This window comes from Clinocottus analis, unplaced genomic scaffold, assembly GCF_023055335.1.
Source record: "Clinocottus analis isolate CAN_PGR_092001 unplaced genomic scaffold, fCliAna1.0.p SCAF_16, whole genome shotgun sequence".
NCBI classification, from domain to species: domain Eukaryota; kingdom Metazoa; phylum Chordata; class Actinopteri; order Perciformes; family Cottidae; genus Clinocottus; species Clinocottus analis.
This window is the reverse complement of record NW_027175887.1, coordinates 15,197,931-15,217,080: the sequence shown is the minus strand read 5'-3', so window position 1 is coordinate 15,217,080 and position 19,150 is coordinate 15,197,931. Positions and strand designations below refer to the sequence as shown.

At 43.1% G+C, this 19,150-nt stretch overlaps 1 protein-coding gene across 1 annotated transcript in view; it reads right to left on the bottom strand.

Moving 5' to 3' along the window:
- Positions 1-5,385: 5,385 nt before the first annotated feature.
- elfn1a (extracellular leucine-rich repeat and fibronectin type III domain containing 1a) overlaps positions 5,386-19,150 on the bottom strand; it is a 63,070-nt gene continuing 49,305 nt past the window's right edge. The window contains exon 3 of the mRNA XM_068577817.1: positions 5,386-10,411. Within this exon, the coding sequence (XP_068433918.1) occupies positions 7,694-10,060 (2,367 nt within the window). The 5' untranslated portion in view covers positions 10,061-10,411 and the 3' untranslated portion in view covers positions 5,386-7,693. The remainder of the gene's footprint in view (positions 10,412-19,150) is intronic.

The following is a 19,150-nucleotide window of genomic DNA, read 5'->3' as shown; positions in this document are numbered from 1 at the left end:
GCCGTTGGGTCTCTCCTGCTCCAACATGTAATGCGCTCAGCAGTTCCTCCTCTCCTTCCTGCCAGTGTGCTGTTGACTGCTGGTCCCGGTGACCCGCCTGTGCTCGGCGCTCATTTGAAGGATCATTCACTTGTTCTGCCTCGCGATCACTCGAAGCTCTCGTCTCCGCCGCGCCGCCTATTAATGAGCGGAGGGCGGGAGGTGGGAAGGGGTTGGGGTGGGGGGGGGGGTCCTGGGTTCTCTCTGGCTCTTCCAGAATAATCCATCAGCATAAATCTGCCCTAACAAGAGTGAGGAGTTTCAGCCCATCAACATGAAGGTGCTCATCCATCACAGGCTTCAACACCTCTTGGTGAAAACATGAAAGATTCATTCATAATGCTCTTTCTTGGGCTGGGATGAGCCGCCGAAGAAGGCTCAAGCCCCCCCCCCCCCCCCTCCTCGTTCCCACAGCGCATCACACATTTAGCTATGTATGAAGATGCTGCTGCTCTATGACATTATTATATTAATAATCCTATTCCATTAAACTTCAAAATGTGTTTGAATACGAAGACTCGTATCTCTTATTCAGGTTCATTTGCGAGGCGTGCGATGGTCACCATCCGTGCTGGAAATTATTATTAGCTTGTTTGATCACCCTCCAAAGCAGCTTTTTATGAGTTTGATCTGTTCGTTACATCAGCTCTTGGTGCTTTGATCTTGGTGCATATCTCATTTTTCAGCCCACTGTAGCCCCTCTGTTCTTCACAGCTGTTCACCCGTATCTATTATGACGAGAGCGGAGGGAACTTTTGGTGTTTCCTCTCCTCAAAATCCTTTAAACTCAGAGCTTTAGTCATGCTGTGCTGGGAGCTGATTAATGCACTGTGTGCGCCGTGTGCAGGGATACAGGGTCTCCCTCAAGAAAGCTCACAGAGGACATGACGGACAGGTGTGTTTGTGTGCAAAAAAAAGCAATCTTTCTTACAGGCAAGGTTGTTTTTATGCTGTGGAAAAATGTAATGAAACAAAAGTAATGTTTGTCGCTCGTGTTCCACCTCGACTTTGTTGACTCTTTTGTCTTTTCACAATGTCACTCGTCCAGGGAAGAAAACCAGCATTAAAAAAAAGTGTTATAGGATTAGGTCGATCTTTTTTTTAAAGTGTTACTATCTTGCTGTTATGCAGTGTCCCCTGAACATATCTGTTAGTTCAGGATAAAGCCTCTGTGATCAGCGCACAGAGGTCTCTCCAGTTCTGCCATCATTATTCCCTTCATAATAAACACTCAGTTGCTTATTTTTACTTAAGAACTTAAGCTGTAATGCTCAACGCGATTCTTCACCAGTGTTTGGTGAAGGTCAGAGGCGTTGAAACGTCCCTTTCCCGCTTTAAAAATGTCGTGATTCACGTTCTGCGCTGACTGAGCTGCTGTTGTGTTGCACACACCGAGCGTCCAGTTGCCAAAATGATAGATTTGGATGGATTTCAAGTTCAAAGACATCTCTGTTGAGGCCTGCTTCAAAGCAGAAAACTACAGAAGCAGCACATGTTGGACACGAATGTTACAGTCTAAAACGGTCATTTTTGCATCTATAAATTTCAGGGATTGTCAAGATTACAGCAGTTTTTTGTTGTTCTATTATAGATTTTTTTGTTGTTGTAGCTTCAGACAGTAAAATAAATGGTTGATGAGTGAACCAGGTGTGTGTTTTCATCTGTGCTTACATTTACATTTCATGTGTCTATGAACCATCTTGAATCATGAATCTTTCTGTGTCCATTTTCACACCCCTCCGTGCTTTACCTTGTTTCAACACTATGAATTGTGGGTAATTCTCTCAGACCAGTCTGCAGAAATGCAGACTTTTGGTTAGTGTGCATAAAGGGCTCAAAAGTGGACGTAGCACAAGGTTTGTGAGTCCGTTAGTGTGGACTTTTGGGCTCAATAAATACTTCATTCATATTTGGAATTTTGCGCCTTCATTAATAATTTTATTTGAGTCATACACTGGCACAATGTGTTGGCTGATGGTTACTCATTAATCCTTTGGAATACTCCAATTTGGACAGATATATTGAGCTTGTGTCCCTTTTTTCACTTTCAAATTGTTGCCGTCGTACTTTAAAATGCATCTCTACGACTTCCCAGTGCTAGAGGTCGATCGCGCTCTTCTCTCAGCACAGTCTGTGTGTAATTTGAGGCCTCAACGCTAACCTCTGTTGCTCAGTGATGTGAATACCAACAACAAATCAAAGTCCACGCCTTCCACAGTCTCTCCTCTTCATTTCCCTCGAGGAAAAAACAAACAAGCAAATTGCAAAAGAAAGGCAGCAGAAGCAGCGCCGCGAACGAGCTATCGACGGCCGAGGCGAGTCAAGCGGAGGGAAGTGAAGCAATATGGTTATTGCTTTGTTGTTGCTGTTTCATTGCATTTTTTAGAAAGGAAAGACTCCTTTTAGTTTCAGGTAATGAACTCTTGTTGTTTATCGGGAGAATTAGAATTGACTGTGCTTTGATGAGGACCAAAGTCAACTAAGTGAACCAGTTGGAAAACACATTTAAAACCAAGGCGTTACCCCGCTGCCGCCGCATGGAAGGCAGTCTGGACATGAACCTTGACTTGTTTACTGGCCTCTACTAATCAAGAAGCCCTGCAGATGTTTGCTGCTCATATTCTGCTTCGAGAAAGCAGAACGAGGGCCGGGAAGCGTACAGAATCTTTGATATTGAGATTTTTAACACTGTGAATGGAGCGAGACTTTTGCTTTTAGTCAAAAGGTGGGAGTATGAACATTAAGAGAAGCTCTGAAAAGAAGCCTTTCACCTTCAGTCATAGTTGTAATTGTAAATCCATGACAATGGCAGCGCTCCTGCAACATGCAGCTACATTTTTTCACGGTCTACTGAGGCTGTTTGAGGAGAAGAAAACATTTTCTCCCTGTATGATGGGTGTAAAATGGCCAGGAAAGAACCTTTGATATTGTCATTGACACCCAACAGATGCTGTTCATGTTTTCAGTACCGGGGAAAAATATTCTATCAAAGATTTCATCGCTGGAAATATCACCACCGAACTGCAGCGCGTTGTCTGTTTGTCCCGTTATCAGGTGGAAGAAAAATACGTAACACAGGCTTCAGTTTTAATACCTTTTAATCCACAGTTCAGTACTTAATGTCATTAGTACCCTAATCACGGTAGAACATGTAAAACACGTCGTGACAGGCTTAGTGTACACGCAATATTGTGATTTTTAGGGACATCTCCAGCTTTGCTGGTTATCTTTGAGTCGAAGGAGGTGTGTGAAAACAAGAATCCACCTGGAAAGTCACACTCCAGATGTGTGTAGCAGGAAATTTAAGGGTTTAATTACTCAAGAACAAGTCAAGGTTCACACCTAAGTCAAAAGGTTCAATCCATAGGGGATATTTAATTTAGATTATTGAGCACCTCGCTGCATACATTTGTGCATTAATGAGGGAAAATGGCAGCGGGTCTGAACACACTTTGCTGTGTCAAGGGGCGGGTTTCTCCCAAACTAATAGAGGTGTTTGACTCATTAAACTTGAATATAAAATACAACAATATTGCCTAAAATGCTTAAAGTTACTGTCAGGAACTTTTAGCTGGTTGGGAAACAGTCTCAATGTGATACTGATGCCTCTATACGACTTACACAACTAAAAGAGGCCATCGAAGGAAAAGATTGGCTATCTCCATACTGGTAACGTTTGTCACTGGAGCCACTGGTTCCAGTTTCTGGGGGAAATCTGATGAAATCATTCAAGTTGACCAGAAACTCCTTCAGCTCAGACTCCATTTGGGGACTCCAGGCCGCTGTGGAGCGACCCAGATCTGGCTTCGCTGCCACCTTTTGTCGGTCGGAGGCTCCGGCGGGAGGCGGAGAGCTCGGCGCCCGGCGGCAGCGGCTTATCCTCCGGCCGGTATCAGGGCGTCATCTCGCACCATCTTTTTGCTCACTGGAGAGACAGCAGGCACAAGAGAACCAGAACCAGAACCAGGACCGCGTGGGGCCGCCTGACAGACCCCGTTGCAGTAAAGTCAAACGTTTTTTTTGATAAAACACGACCGCTTTTGTCCACAGGAACCAGCAAAACCTACACCAAATGGAAGTTCCTCATGGTAGCTTTCAGTAAAGCCTCACGGCATCTTGTGATTCATGTCAAATGGATCTGGACGTCTCCTGTGGAGCCGCCCCCGTCTTAATCAATTAGTCAAACTAATTTGTCATTTTGGGTCTTCATCGTGCCTTTTTCTTGTTGATTTACTTATTTCTAAGAAACTTTTTTTTAACACATCTCTGATAAACACAAGATGCTTCAATAGGATTTCTTGCTAACTTGGTTCTTCAAATAAATAAATAAAATCAAGTGATCGATCAGTCGCCATGTTGCGGTCGTGCTTCGGCTCCGTCATTGTTTCCACGTTTCCTGGAAACATCTCAAAAGATCTCTAAAAATCAGTTTTTCACCCGTACATTTGTATATTTTTGTGTTTGTGTGTGCGTCTTTCACGATCACGCACACGTTTCCTTTAGCTGTGGTATCAGATGTTGAGTGGCTGCACCTTTGTCATCTGTAATTTTCTCTGTCATCACTCATTTTAAATGGCAATATAGCTGATCACACAGCACAGCTGTTGTCATTAGCCGGATCTTTGTTTGTTTGCTGTGACGCGGCCCCAGCGGAGCAGCTCGGTGACGCTTACCGGTCGGCTTTGTGTTTATTTATCAAATGTCATCTGTCTGTTACCTGACAACAGTAACAGAGGATCAGTCAATTTAAACATTTAAACTTTGTATTTGTGATCAGATAGCTTCCTCCTTACCTTTGTTTTTCTTTCATACAGTTTTATATTCTCTCTATTTCTTTATCTCACAAACTGCAAACATGAAGCATTTGTTTTGCTGTTTGCGTAAGTTGGTAACAAATGCAATGCATTATTAAATATTGCAATACATTTGTGCATTTATATACATTCTAGAGGTCACTATATACAGAAATAATGTCTCTTTTATATAGTTGGTCCACCACAAACACCAACAAATAGATTGTTTTTCATTGTTTAAAGTCTTTTTTGGGATTTATCTTAGTCACAATTCTTAAAAAACACACTAAAATACCGTATGAAGGTTGTGGAAAGACCACTATTGCAATTTCTTTTACCCTCTAAACTAAAAAAAACAAGATTATGGGGCTATAAATAGAGCTCATGAATAGCAGAATGGAGAAAGGAGCAGGTGGTCGTCTTCCTGCCGGCGAGGATGGCAGCGGATCGTCTCCGGGCAGCCGAGCTGGACCCGGTGGTTCAATAGCCTTGAAGTGATTCTGGCCTGAAGTCATAATAACGATGCTAGCGTTTATTGTATGTGCACCCTTAACTTTATTTCACAGTACTTTGTCTGAAAGCAGATAACATAGTATTAAGAAATAAAATAAAAAAACACATTTTTTGTGCTCTTGTTTGTTTTGATGCACTTGAACAACCACGGTTGATCTTTCTAAAGGTTTTCATCAACACGCTTATTAGACACAGAAGTGCTACAATATGCAGTATAAAAAACATGTCGCTAGATAGCTAAATGAACTAGAAACCTGACAGCTCTCAGAGGATACTGAAACGCTTTTATAAAAATAACAACAAATGGAGACTCGTCAACAATATCAACATTGAAATGAAACAAAAGGAAATTTACACTTATACACATATCCCAAAAATCTTAAGGCGGTTGAAATATTAAGTCAGACAACCAAGTTACCACTTTAGAAGGTGCTTACATAACACATTCACATCAGGCTCATGAACGCTTCATTTCACATCAATGAGTAGAAGCAGCGTCATGACACACTTCCATGAAATGGATGCAGCATTGAGACAGAACACACACAAAAGGGATAGCTTATGCCCGCAGTTATACTTACACACTCAATGACCAAAGGGAGATTAATAATATGCTATCACCTCAACACACACACTACATAGAGTCGGTCTACTTTCCCTTCATATATCAAAGTGTTTAATATTCACTGCTTCACCTCAAAGAGCTGTTCTTTACTTTTTAGAAACCCCCGTCATCCTGCATTGACAGTACATTTAGTGTTACTTTATTACAATTCAGATGAGTGGGAGAATTGAAATCCAGATCGAGAATATGGAGTGAGTCATCATGAGCCTGTTTAGGAAAATACGTTACATAAACACCTTACAAAGGAAAAAAAGCATTAATATTTACTAAAAACAAAAAAAAAGTCATGATATACAAATTCACAGCCAGTAAGTCAGAGGATTCAGTTTCACATTCTCAAATTTTTACTCTATAGCACGTTGATATTCGTCTGGTACGTAGCTTTCATAATATACAAAAAGATTTTACAGCCTAGCAGTAAATAAAAACAAAACCTCTCAGCAAGCAACAAGGCCCATCCGGAGAACAAACTACTTTCCAGCATTAATCGGATCAAACATTATGCAATTCAACACGCTGGAAGAAATATTGAAGCAAAGGAAAAAACACAGTCGTTAATAGCATGAAATAAATATATATTTTTTTACATAAAAGCTGCCGTAGACAGATCAGAATATGTATCTGTTACATTCATCCATCGGGCTCTCCTGCAGGGACGAGCAGCGGCCTCTAAACAACAAGTGACGAAGAACAGCTGCCTCCCCTTTTTAAAATGTTCGTGATTAATACTCGGCTTTCAGTGCCATATCCTGGATGTGGATATTAATGTTTCCCAATGTCTTCAGTAACTGATACAATACAAAAAAAGAAAGAAAAGGAAAATGGACCTACTGCTGGATGTTCTTACGATTCTCAGACCGTGCAGAAATATTGTAAACACTTCAGCTTTCTCTACTTTGGTAATAAAGATACAAATGATGGTTCAAGAAACTGATGATTCCTCACAGCGTGGACCACACTGCATCTCGTCTGCATTAAGTCTGTCAGAGTCCATGCAGTGAATACTGCGTCGTGTGATAAGAGGGGACATTAAAACTGAATCCGTCTGGATCTTTTAAATGCATGTAAAAAAAAAAAAAAAATTAAAAAAAACAGGCGGTGATGGTTAGAATGACAAAAGGTTCAAAGTGTCCGTTCTTCAGCAACAAGTTCTTCTAAATGAACAGAGCTCCATTTGATAAACCTGATTCATCCACTAACACTTATCCATTTACACAGCAAACATTGCAAATATAGGTACCCATATCTGTACATAGTTTTTGTTGAATTAAATATATGCAGGGAGGGAAGAAAGAAAATGTTCTTTTTCGAATGAAGGGTCCAAATAATTCCTCAAAAACTGTCGAGGTTTCAGTAGACATATCTTCATATAGTAGTTTCATATTACACAACAGCAAATCCACTGTCACAGGACTTGGCCATGCGATACCCAAAAACCTATAATCCATTGTAACATATATATATATATTTATTTATATATATATATTATTCATTTGCAATATATTTTCTCTTCAATCGATAAAAGTTTTCCCGATGAATGCTTTACATAATATGACAAATTTAAAGACTCTTGAACCCATTTTCCTCACAGTCAAAAGAGAGTGTGATATACGTGAGCGAGGAGTTGATTATAATACGGAAGTATCCATTGATTAAATTGTCAAGATGGCATTCACGTGTCATCTCTGCAACGTGTGGTCCATTTTAAAAACACCTCAAGAGGTTATGATTTCTGTTGGGATGAAACACCTTTCCAGTAGTCTAAAATATCATGCAGGTCCTCATCCTTTGCAAACTGGACTTTCTTACGCAGAGCGTGGCCCGCGGCCATGTACTCCTCATCTTTGTGCCGTTTCCGGTGGAGTTTGAATCGCTCCCAGATGCTGTGCGAGGGTTTGCAGTAGTATTCGGGGCTGGAGGAGTAGCTTAGATTGTGATAATGCGACGACATCTGGGAATATGCCAAGTCTCTGGAGCGGGAGTGAGTGAGAGGCTCCAACATGGAGGATTTGTGGCCGCCGGGTCCTTCGAGCTCCTCGATCTGAGCGTCGGGGTACGAGTGCCGGTGGTCGCTGTACTGACGGATCTTCTCCGCCTCGGCCCTCAGGATGGCGGCGGCGGGCGTTACAGTGAGGAGGGTCTCTCCTTTCGGGGAGTTTTTCTCTATGTACTTGGATTCAGAGCGATAAGGCCTCGGGCTTCTCATGGGCCCTCCCGTGGCAGTGCTGGGCCTCTTTGGCGAGATGTCAGAGGACCGGTGCCTCTGCAGCGAGTGGTGATAGCTGTCCGTATACACCGGGGAAAGAAGGCCAGATTTATTCTGTGGGTGTTCTGATATTAGGACGAGCTGGGGCTCGGCGGTGGACACCGCGCCGGATTTCCCTTGAAAGGAGGTGGACTCTGACTTTAAAGCGTCGATGCAGTTGTTGATTATCTGATTCACTTTGTCCACCTCTTTCGCGATGGTGGAGATCTCTGCCACCGACCCCTGGCTATTCCCAGGCATTCCCATGTCGCACTCCCTGCGTTCGTGGTGCTCCATGCTTCGCACCTCCATGTAATTTCCTTTCATCATTTTCGGGGTATCACTTATCTCTTGGAATTTGTACTGCTCCATTTCCGCCGCGGATGGCAGGTATGGCATACGCGCCATGCTCTCCCCGGCCAACAACTGCTTCTGCGACATTCGGGAAATAGTTGCCCCCTCCAGCTCTTGCCCGTATTTCAGTTCTATTATGTTTTTCTTCAGACTGCCGGCTCTTTTGTGCTTTTCGTCTCGCTGACGCTTCCTACGCAAGCAATAGTAGACCACGCCCAGGAAAATGACCATGCTGAAGAGGCAGCCCAAAATCGTCATGATGTAGTGAGTGGCAGTTGCATTGTTCACATTTCTAACCATCCCAGTCAAAGTGCCAGTCGTGATTGTCAGACAGGTGTGGTTGTGACGAAGAGAGTTACGTATCGAGTTGACGCAGTACGTGTAGTTGGTGTGGGGTTTGAGGTTTTTTAGTTCGATGTCCTCCTTTATGTCTTTCAGGTTCTGAATGTCGGAGAAGAAGCTGTTGTTGTACAGAGCGAGGATGTACATCTTCTTGAAGGGGTGAGGAATCTGAACCGTGATGGTGGCGCCTGTATTCGATACTTGCTTCAGTTTCATCAGAGTGTTTACTTCCACGTGGCTGTAGGTACTGATGGTGATGTCTTCTGGTTCTGTGCCCGAGGGACAGTCTTCCAGCCCACAGAGCGTCATGTCCGGCGGCGGTGTCGTGGACTCGGGGGGCATGGGAATAAACGGTGTGACGTAGTCATCGGTACACACGGTGGTGAGCATGTGGAGCGCATTTCGAAACGTCGGATTGTTCGGATTCTGGCTCAGTAAACTATAACCGGAGACGCCGGGCGGGGAGTCGCAGACCATCCGGTCATTCGTCCTGTTTGGGAAAACTGAGAGCCACTTGACGAAACCGAGCAGTTCGCATGAGCAGTTGAAGGGGTTGGTGTACAGCTCACAGGTGGTCAGTTTAGTCAAACTGGTAAACGTGGACCCGTCTAACTGCTGGATTCGGTTCATGGAGAGGTCGATGTTCTCGATGTTGGGGCATTCCCAAAAGGCATTGGGTGTCACAGTCTCAATCAGGTTGGCCTGGAGGTAGAGGTACTGCAGCTTTCCTAAACCCCTGAGGATCCCCTCTGTCAGGTTACGCAACTTGTTGAATCCCATTTGAAGGACTTGTAGGTTGAACTGAGCAGAAAAGGCCCCATCCTCTATGTAAGAGATGTCATTCTTCGTCAGGTTCAGGTAGGTCAAGTTGGCAAAGCGACTAAGAGCGGAATAATGGATGCTTTTAATTTTGTTCTCATTCAGACGAAGGTCCACAATGGTGCTGTTGATATGCTGCGGGATGGCCTCATAAGGTGGTTGGTTTTGGCTACAAATTGCAAGCCATACAAAGCCCTTTTCACCCTCGATTAACCAGCAGTCTCCACTGACTCTGCCGATATGAGTCAAATACACAATGGCTACGGACCAAAACAAGGCACTCATCACCACACCTAAGCTGCAGGCCATGGGTGCTTCTCTAAAAGTCATGTACAGGGCCCAAAAAAAGGAGAGGAAGGTGATACCGCAGTGGTTTCAGTGCAGCTGAGATCTTGTTGGAACGTCAGCCGGATGTGCAACTGTTCTCCGAGCCAGAAACAATCCTTTTATTTGTCTCCTCCTCATGGATGGATGGTAATGTCCCCATGTACCAAACAAGAAAGATGTTGAGAATCAGCCTTTACACTGAGTTTCTTTCATTGAGGTTTGCCTGCAGTGAAAACCGCCTCAGGTTGGCTTGTGCTTTTCTCCTTAGCGGTTACCATCATTAAACGGTCTCATCTTGTTGTTTCTGCCACTGTCTTCCTATCGGAGTCTCTCTCATGTGCGCGGAGGAATAACCTGCGAAAGACAAGAACACATCGTTGACATTTATTACACTTGATCAGCGTAAGAAATATACTTTTATTGCATTAGCTGGTATTGAAATGTTGCAATGGAAGCCCGGGATTCATGTTCACTGTAGGCTCTCCTTGTCCTTTCCCCACCAATTATTTTGTCCACAATTTGAGACGAGTTTGCAGTCCCTGTGGCAGACTGCAATTTAAGGAAACTGTTGGCCAATTACCACTTGACAGGTTGGAGAAAGCAGGGTCCCTGTTTTCACACCATTAACCCGAGGACTGTCAGACGCATCTGAGGCTGGCCGATGTTAAGAAGCTGCATTAAATCAATTACACGACACCACATGAAATGACACTTTGGATAAATGTAATTCGGATTTCCCTCTGAAATCCCTAAAACCTTTTTGAGCACTGATGACTGGGGGAAATTGAGCACAAGGTGTGATTCTTGAAAAATCTCAAAAATTCAATTAAGATCTTTTGCAAAGGGAGTCTTTTGTCGCGTCTGAAATACAAAATATAGCATATGACATACTCACAATTGCTTTTCTTTAACAGGAGTTACAATTCCAGTATGAAATGTATATACATATATAATTTAATAGCTCAGGTCCATTGTTGTCAATATCCAAACCAGCTGTTTATAGTAGAGAAGAGTCTGAAAACTCTTTAATTTCAGTTGCACATTCATTTTCATCAAGTTAGCTAACGTTAGCCACCGTGAACCAGACCGGCCATAGCATTACAACAAACCTGGAGTGTATCAGCATGTTTGCTGCTTATGTGTTCAACTCTTCATTTGTAAAAGCATTTATTTGTTGGCAACTGTGGCTCAGCGTTTAGCATGCCCGTCTTTCAATCAGAGGATCGGTGGTTTGAGCCCCGGCTCCGCTGGTCCATGTTGATGTGTCCTTGATCAAGACACTTTTCCCCCTAATTGCTCCCCGTTGCTGTGTCTACAGGGTATCGAGCAAAAATGTAAGTCGCTTTGGATAAAAGCGTCAGCTCAATGAAATATATTAATGGTATTTCGTTATTATTACACAGTGTTGCTTCCAAGTGTAGAGATTATCCTTCTTTCAGTCAGATCACGACCTTCCTCTATTATATCACCAAATCAGTCATTATTACAGCCTTCATTACTGCGTATAATTGTGGAAGGGTACGACTACTGACACGGCAATGAACATGAAATAAAAAAAGAAAACGTTATGCTGCCTGCTGCTCAGGTATGCGGCAGTGCTTGAAATTCTGCAATCACCAATAATAATGTGTCTTTTGAAGCAATTTGCCAAATTGATTTTTAGCAAGAGGGTGTTTATACTCTGCAGGTTGAAATTCATGAAGTAGATCAAAGGGAACACAATTTGCAGTAGTCAATTAAGTTAAGTTACAAGGAGATTACTGTGGGGCGAATTTCAAAAAAATATTTAAGATTAGTTTTGACAATAGTATTAACCGCTGATTATTAATTAACGACAATTCAAATGTGCTGGAAATGAGCTCCTCAACACAGAAATATTGAAATGAGTAGTACTCTCTTCTCGGTCTCTAACAAAGGCCAACGTGAGGTGCCTCGTCGGGGGGACACAGGGGGTGAGGAGGTGCTTTTGTGTGTTTGAGTACGTGGATCCTCACAACGGGGATAAATAAATGTGACAGTTTATGGCAGAGAGAATATACTTCAAGTTGAAAAAAAACCCACCCGCCGTTGAGGACCTAAAGGCCATTCCCGCTGTCATTTGACCTTTTTATGAGTTTAGTTTATCACATTAAAATCACACGGGTGTTGTGTTTTCCTCCTCATAGATGAAGTCGGGGATACAACAACTGACATTGTACTTGTTGGGGGATTGTATCTTATATTCAGACAAGAATACTTTTTAGTTTTGTGTTCTTAAAGTCAAGTGTCTTCACTGGAGCATAACTGCTAACTTGCCCTCTTTGTTTGACCCTGAATTCGATAGGTATCAACTGGGAACCAGCAGCAGTTTTGAACTAGTTTGAAAGTTTAAATCCTGGCGACACTGAGACGGGCTCAGTGTATTTTGAGTTTCTCCTCTTTTTCGCCTTTTTAGAGTTCAATCCCCCTGGATCTTCTTGCAGTGAAGCGACACTCCTAAACACAGCGCCGACTGCACCACCCAATAACACATCCCTGTGGTTTCCACATTTTATATTCCCAAACAAACCCCCCACAAACCCTTCAGTACATAGGAACTGCAAGCTTGCACATATTTAAGACTTTATCAGAATAATAATAACTAGTAACAGAATGATAGTAAATCTGCTGTTGGGGGAATAAGCTTTCCGGCTGTGAATCAGTAAACACTGTGCTGTACGCTGATAAACTGATAATTGGAGCGCTGATAGTGTAATCTGACGTGTTGGATGATTCACATAGACTTGAGCTGGCCTACAGGGTGAGCTTATATGAGAATCTTCAGCTCAGAGTTCAGCCAATTTTTTTATTTATATTCCGCATATTTACTGTAAATGGGGGAAACTGGTGTGTCTTCATTGCCAATTCGCTATTTCTGCCTTTCAATTCCCACTCCGTACCGAATGTGGTAAACGATTGCATAATGCAGCAAGCTGCTTTGCTACGTGCTGTATGTGCTGAATAAACGCTGTTGTTTTGTTTAGCGGCAGCAGACAACGCGAAGATTTCCCAGTTTTCATTCAGCGGTGCATGAATAGGCGAGTTTTTTTTTTAAAAAAACGTCGCAAGTGAAGGTGCACAGAGACAATTTGTTTTAATCGCAATTTCTCTTCGGTTCACGCAAATGATCTGCAATCGGGCCGAGATGATAAAGTAAAAGCACCGGTCAGCTCGTCGAGGGGGGAGATGAAGAGGAGGCATGAATGCGGTGATGGAGGACACGGCAACAGAATGCCAAAGGGCTGCCGTTACAAAACCACCTCCATGGCGACAAAAGAGCAGCGGCAAGAGGAGCATTGAAGAAAAGAACACTCTCAAAGCCTCCGGGAGCAAAGAGGCTCCAAATCAAATGTTCCATGAAATGAATATGAAAAAAAAAACACACAGCTCTGCAGAATATCTGGCAAGGCAAAGGATCTCTTCAAGAAGAAACGGTGATATCGTCCCCTCTGTCTCTGACCTTTATCGCAAATAGCGCTCGGCAGAGACTGAGCTCACCTGACCCGCTCTCGGCCCGCTCACAGCGTGGTGCCGGTTCAAGAGCCTTCAGCGGGCTAAATGGAAGTTTAAGTTAAACCTGAGAGAACTCTGCGCTCAATTACGATGCGTCGGCTGTGTTTTGTTTGTCCGCAGTGACTCACTCCAGCGAGCCTCGAACCGATTCACTGCCTCGCCACCGAAAGAGCCGTGCATAAATCACAGCCGGGCTCCAGTCCTGCGTGACCGTGAACACACAGACGCACAAGCGCGCTCGACAATGATAATTGATACTGCGCAGGAGCGTCTGCATGCAGATTTTGAAATTAAAACACTGAATCTTAACTCCTGTCCCAGTGAATCCAAAGCATATGCCAAGAAAAACAAACCCTGCGGTGTTGAGTTTGTTCAGGGGGGACAAACAAAGCAAGCAACTACATTAAAATACATTTTTTTTAGTACTTTGGTTTCATGCAAATCAGATCATAGTGTATATGCAGATCTTGAAATAAGCCAAAGGCATCCAGCAGGGTGCGTTGCCTTTTGAGAGGTCTATTTGCCACCACAGACCCACTTTCCATAATGGCAGCAATCTGTATGGTCCAGTGCTAGCCCCGAGTGCAGCAGGCCAGAACACCCAAGGCATCAGAGCTGAGTATATTCCCCTATCAGACACAGGCAGCCATTCCACAGTCTCCTTTCCCATTTAGGCTTTATGCGCCGGGTAATGAAGGCTTTTCTTTTTCCTTTTCCTCGTCTGTGGGTAACCTACTGAAAGCCCTGCTCTTGAACAACGGTTCAAACACTGTCTTGTAAATGTTTTGTTCCGGTCGCTTCTGCTCAGAAAATCATTGGTTCTTCTTTCGTCATGAAAAAAAAGGCAACAGAACATGAAAGAGGTGGCTTTGAATGTGTAGAAACGACTCACTCTTTTACATTTATAGATTTTTTTTTGCCGGCATCTATAGCGACTCACATTTGAGCAAAGAAAAAAAAGAAGAAGCACAGAAGAGTTTGAGCGTTGATACGGCCTTCAAGGGGGGAGGGTTGAAGTGTTGTGATAGTGACAGGTTGTGTCCTACTTCAAGGGGGGGATCTTGCGGCTTCAGTGGCTCTCTGTGTCTGGCTGGATTTCTTGAAACGTGAAGCAGATGAGTCGTCCTCTCTCACTCGGAGCTTTCAGGATTGCTGCTCCGCCACGAGAGCCAGCGCTTCAAGGCGAAAACTTTGACAGAAGCTTCAGAAACGCCACATTGCGAGGAACAATCTCGACACAGCTTCGTCTCTCTCCTCACAAACACTGGCGTATTGTGTGCGAGACAACCCGACCGCACATCCCCGCCCGCCATATCTCTGCCCCTCAGTTGCCTTCTGTTTGTCAGTGGGTCCGACCAGACAATTCCCCCATGCATACTAAACACATTTTCTTTCCTGTTCTATCTCCAAGTGCCTAAAAAAAAAAAGAAAAAAGCGTGATATCAAAGGATCTGTTTCCACAGTTTGATGCCGCGCTGCTTCTTGTTTCTTCCCGCGCTTCCTATCTTGTTCTTTGTGATGGTGATTTGGTGAAGGTGCCTCAATCTCCGAGGACGCTCCTCATCCATACCAATGACGGCCCTTTTATTTGATGTCATTGAAAATGTATGCTCTCCTCGCCGGGGTGAATGAAAGAGAAGTAAAGATTGGAAACCAGGAGTGGGGAATCAATTGAGTTTAAATGGAACTGCTTCTCTTGGGGAAGGAAAACATAGTGCTCATTGAGGTACTGAATTGCTTTGCAGGGAACGGGGGGGCGCTTATGCTCAGGTTATGTCAGAGGATATGAAACTCATACATTAATTACTTTGGGAATATTGCCTGGAAAATAATTGATGGGCATATCTTCATTGACTAGGTTCAGCACTTCGGTAGACAGGAGCTCAGCAAATACAGTTTTTAGTTAGTATAACCCAACTAAAAAGTACAGAGCATTGTGTGCATTTGTCCTCCAGACAAAGCCTTTTATTCATGACAATTGGAACTTCTTGAGTCTGGAATAAAGTAATAAATGTACAATATTGTATTTGGAGTTATAGCGTATTTTACTGTCGGTGATTAAAAACCAGAACTTTCTTTAAATGTGTTAGATTTAACATCGTTTGCCTGAATCTCACAAGTGAGACCATTTCTCTGAATTTCACATCATTTAAAACATGCAACATCTTTAATGCCGAGAGGAACTTTTAATTCAGGTTTTGAAGAAAAAAAGCATCGAAAGTATTGCGAGTACTCTTATACCTACAAAGGTGGAGGTGTACTTCTATGTATTTGGTGAAATGAGGTGAAAAAGCTTGTAGTTGGAGCGGTACATGTCCCGCCTCTGCCTTTGACGAGTGTTTTCTCATCAGAACTCAATTTGAAGAACAATTCAAACCATTTTGATGTGTTAAAGTTTGGAAGAAGGACATGTCTGGTCTGGTTGGAAACATGCCCTCTTTCTTCAAATCTTTCTGGGTAACAATGAGACAAAAGAGCAGCCTTCACTTTGGTATTTTCATGTATTTTCTCTGTGCTGTCTCTCCTGGTAGCTCCTGCGCTTTACAACATCTTTTCACCAAATGTTTTAGTAAACGCGCGAGTGAATAAGTTATGTGGTTACTGTAAATTATTTGTTTTTTTTAAATGTCACGCTGTAGAATGGATTTCAACAATATACTAGTTAGAAGTTAACTTACTCAACATGTATTTTTTTTTGTATTTCCTGTATTGATGGTAATAAAGTTAATGAGTTAATGTTCATGTTATGCATCCACACACCAAAATAAATTCCTTGTGTGTAAGACTCCAGTCGGCAATAAAGAGTCTGACTCGGTCGTGTTTTCAGAAGCTGTGATTCATTAGCCATCGCAGCTGTTTATTGAACACCTCATGTCTTACTTGCCATTTAAAAGAACGAAACATTACTATAATTGTTGCAGAAACAAATCATAAAGAATGCACATTAACATGCATTTGTGTTATTTTTCCCCGTAATCAAACATCCTCGATGTATTGACATTTTTCCGAGATGATTAAATGAAAATTAAAGGACAAGTATCATCTTCTTGCTGCCAATTAGTACCGCTCCCATCTAATTAGCTGTAAACAAGCACGAGTGTGTTACGTGTTGCTGAAGTGTGTGTTGATCTCAATTAATGCTGATGATACATTAGTGCTAAATGTCAAATAACAGAACCTTTTCAGATAATTAAGGCCAAAGTCTGCAAAGGTTGGGCTGATACGGATGAGCGTAGGCATCCTGAATTTGAAACCAGTCTTTTGGAAAGTTACATTCGGCCCACTTGCTACTTGGTATTCTACACAGGTGTCATACTTTGTGAAACTTTAAATGACTTACTGCCCTGCCATCTCTTGTAAATTCCCAATATCTCACTCTATTGTTCTTCAGTGTATCAAGAGTCCTCCAGCAGGCTTATGACCTAGTATGAGTCGAGCTTAGATGAGAGTAAAAAAAAATCTCATTACAAACTAAAAGCTCTACTTTGGGTGACACCTCTTATAAAGATGATAAGCCACGGAGAGGAGCGTGGAATTACACCACACTGATGGAGACAGATGCATCGGTGAAACCCCGCTGCAGAGTTAAAGCGGCCCTGGCAGAATTAATGAGAAAACAAGGGAGCAGAAAGGTGCATCCTGCTCAACCTTGCACGGTGCTTTCTTTTTAAAATGGATGCTGTGAACTTTGCACTGTACTGTATTCTGTAACAAAACCCTGGTGCGGCTCCACAGAGTGCATACTGAAGAGAGGGGGGAAAAGGCAACTGGGCGATAGAAAGCATTTATCAAAGGGACAGGAGCAAAAGCAGAATTTAATTTAATTCACTGCGTTAAGATACAACTTGGAATAGCACCTGAAGGTTTAAATGCAATTTTCCAGGCCATCAACTGACCATCAGCTCGGCACGTTACTTTGGTCTCCGAGCCAAAGCATCTGCCAGCCCCCCTCGTCTCTTGCTGCTGAGTCATGACATGTCGAGCTAAAGCGAGAGCTACCGCGCAGCCCTGAGCGGGACAGGAAGTTACGGAAAACTCACTACTCAGGTGGATTTAACCGGCTCGCTGGGTGTCAGCCTCTTTACGTGTTTATTAAACTCTTATATTTAGAGAATATGCTGACAAAATCCGTGATAAGACTCGCTCCCCTTATCTTTGTCAATTACCTCGCCATGCTGAGCGGAGGTTTCCCCACCAATTAACCTTCAGGATGCGACTGGAGCTAATTCAATTTCGCTGTGTACCGCAGGACCGTGCTTTCTGACTGACAGGTCAACCCGCCTCCGTGCGCTGATTGACAGGCCGCGGAGGGCGGAAGCAGCCATTCGAGCATGATGAGGAAGAGGACGTTATCACGTTGAGGTCGTATCCACAAAGGTTGACTTACATCATGAAGAGTTAGCTTAGCTTCCGGGGGGCGAGGGGGATCTTCCTACTATCATCAATAAAAATTCAGTCAAGACTCTCATGTCGGCGTATTTTTATAAATATGTTTAACGGTGGTGTGGCGATGCTCGTGTGATGTTTTGAAACACATCTGAGTAGGTTTGACGACTCATAATCCCCCTGACAGACATACAAATTGAACATTTAATGACCGGGCCCTCCCTCCATGGGCAGTAATCCAGCCACGAGGTGGTGAATTTAGGATTTGTGTGGTCAGCGACAGCAGATAGCAGCAGTAGCTTTAAAATCCAAATTTGTTGTAGGAGTGCAGAGATAGATCTGCTCATCTGATAATGATGTTTGAACATTCGAGCTGCTTTTCACAGAACCTAAAAGGTTTATGCTATCACAGTTGGACAAGGTGACGAGGAAAAAAAAAAAAATCAATCAGATTGTATCCCCGCAATGAGTGCCGGGATGAAAAGAAACACGAGGGAGGCAAATGGAAACAACCGCCTTGTGCGATGGCTACATCGAGAAAATAAAAACTGTCTCTGCCTTAAAAGGGAAGTTATTGTTTCTGACAAGGCAAATTCTCTCAGGCTCAATACGGGGCAGAGGACGCAACAGAAAGCGCTCGCTCGACAATCGCGGCAGTGAAAGGTCTTTTTTGGGTGCACCACAGGAAGCCAACGCAAGATGACAGGTACATCACTGGGAGGACTTTTATCCCAGTTAGGGAGGAGAATGCACCAAATAAATGCTTTAAATGCTAATGGACATTAGTGGGGATGAACACATATAAAATGCTTTGGTGACATTGTGTCAGAATTTGCATTTTTATTGCTTTTTGCCCATTTGAATTTACCTCCACAAACGCCCCATAAGAAAGGAACGGGGGAGGGGATTTTTGAAGAAAAAAAAAAAAACACCAAAAAAAACCCCCCACAAAGGGATAATTATTGTCGTGTGTATGCAATAAGCAGTGTTTAAAATAATCCCCTTGTGCTTCAGTAGCTCTCCCATGTTACAACGTTGTCACCGCTATAACAATGCCGTTCACGTTCTTTCACACATGCCTCCTCTCTGGCAGGGATTTCATTAGAATACATCATTCACTATTTAAAGAAGCAGAAGCTTTAATGAGGTTTTTAAACAGCCGGTTCCATCACCAGC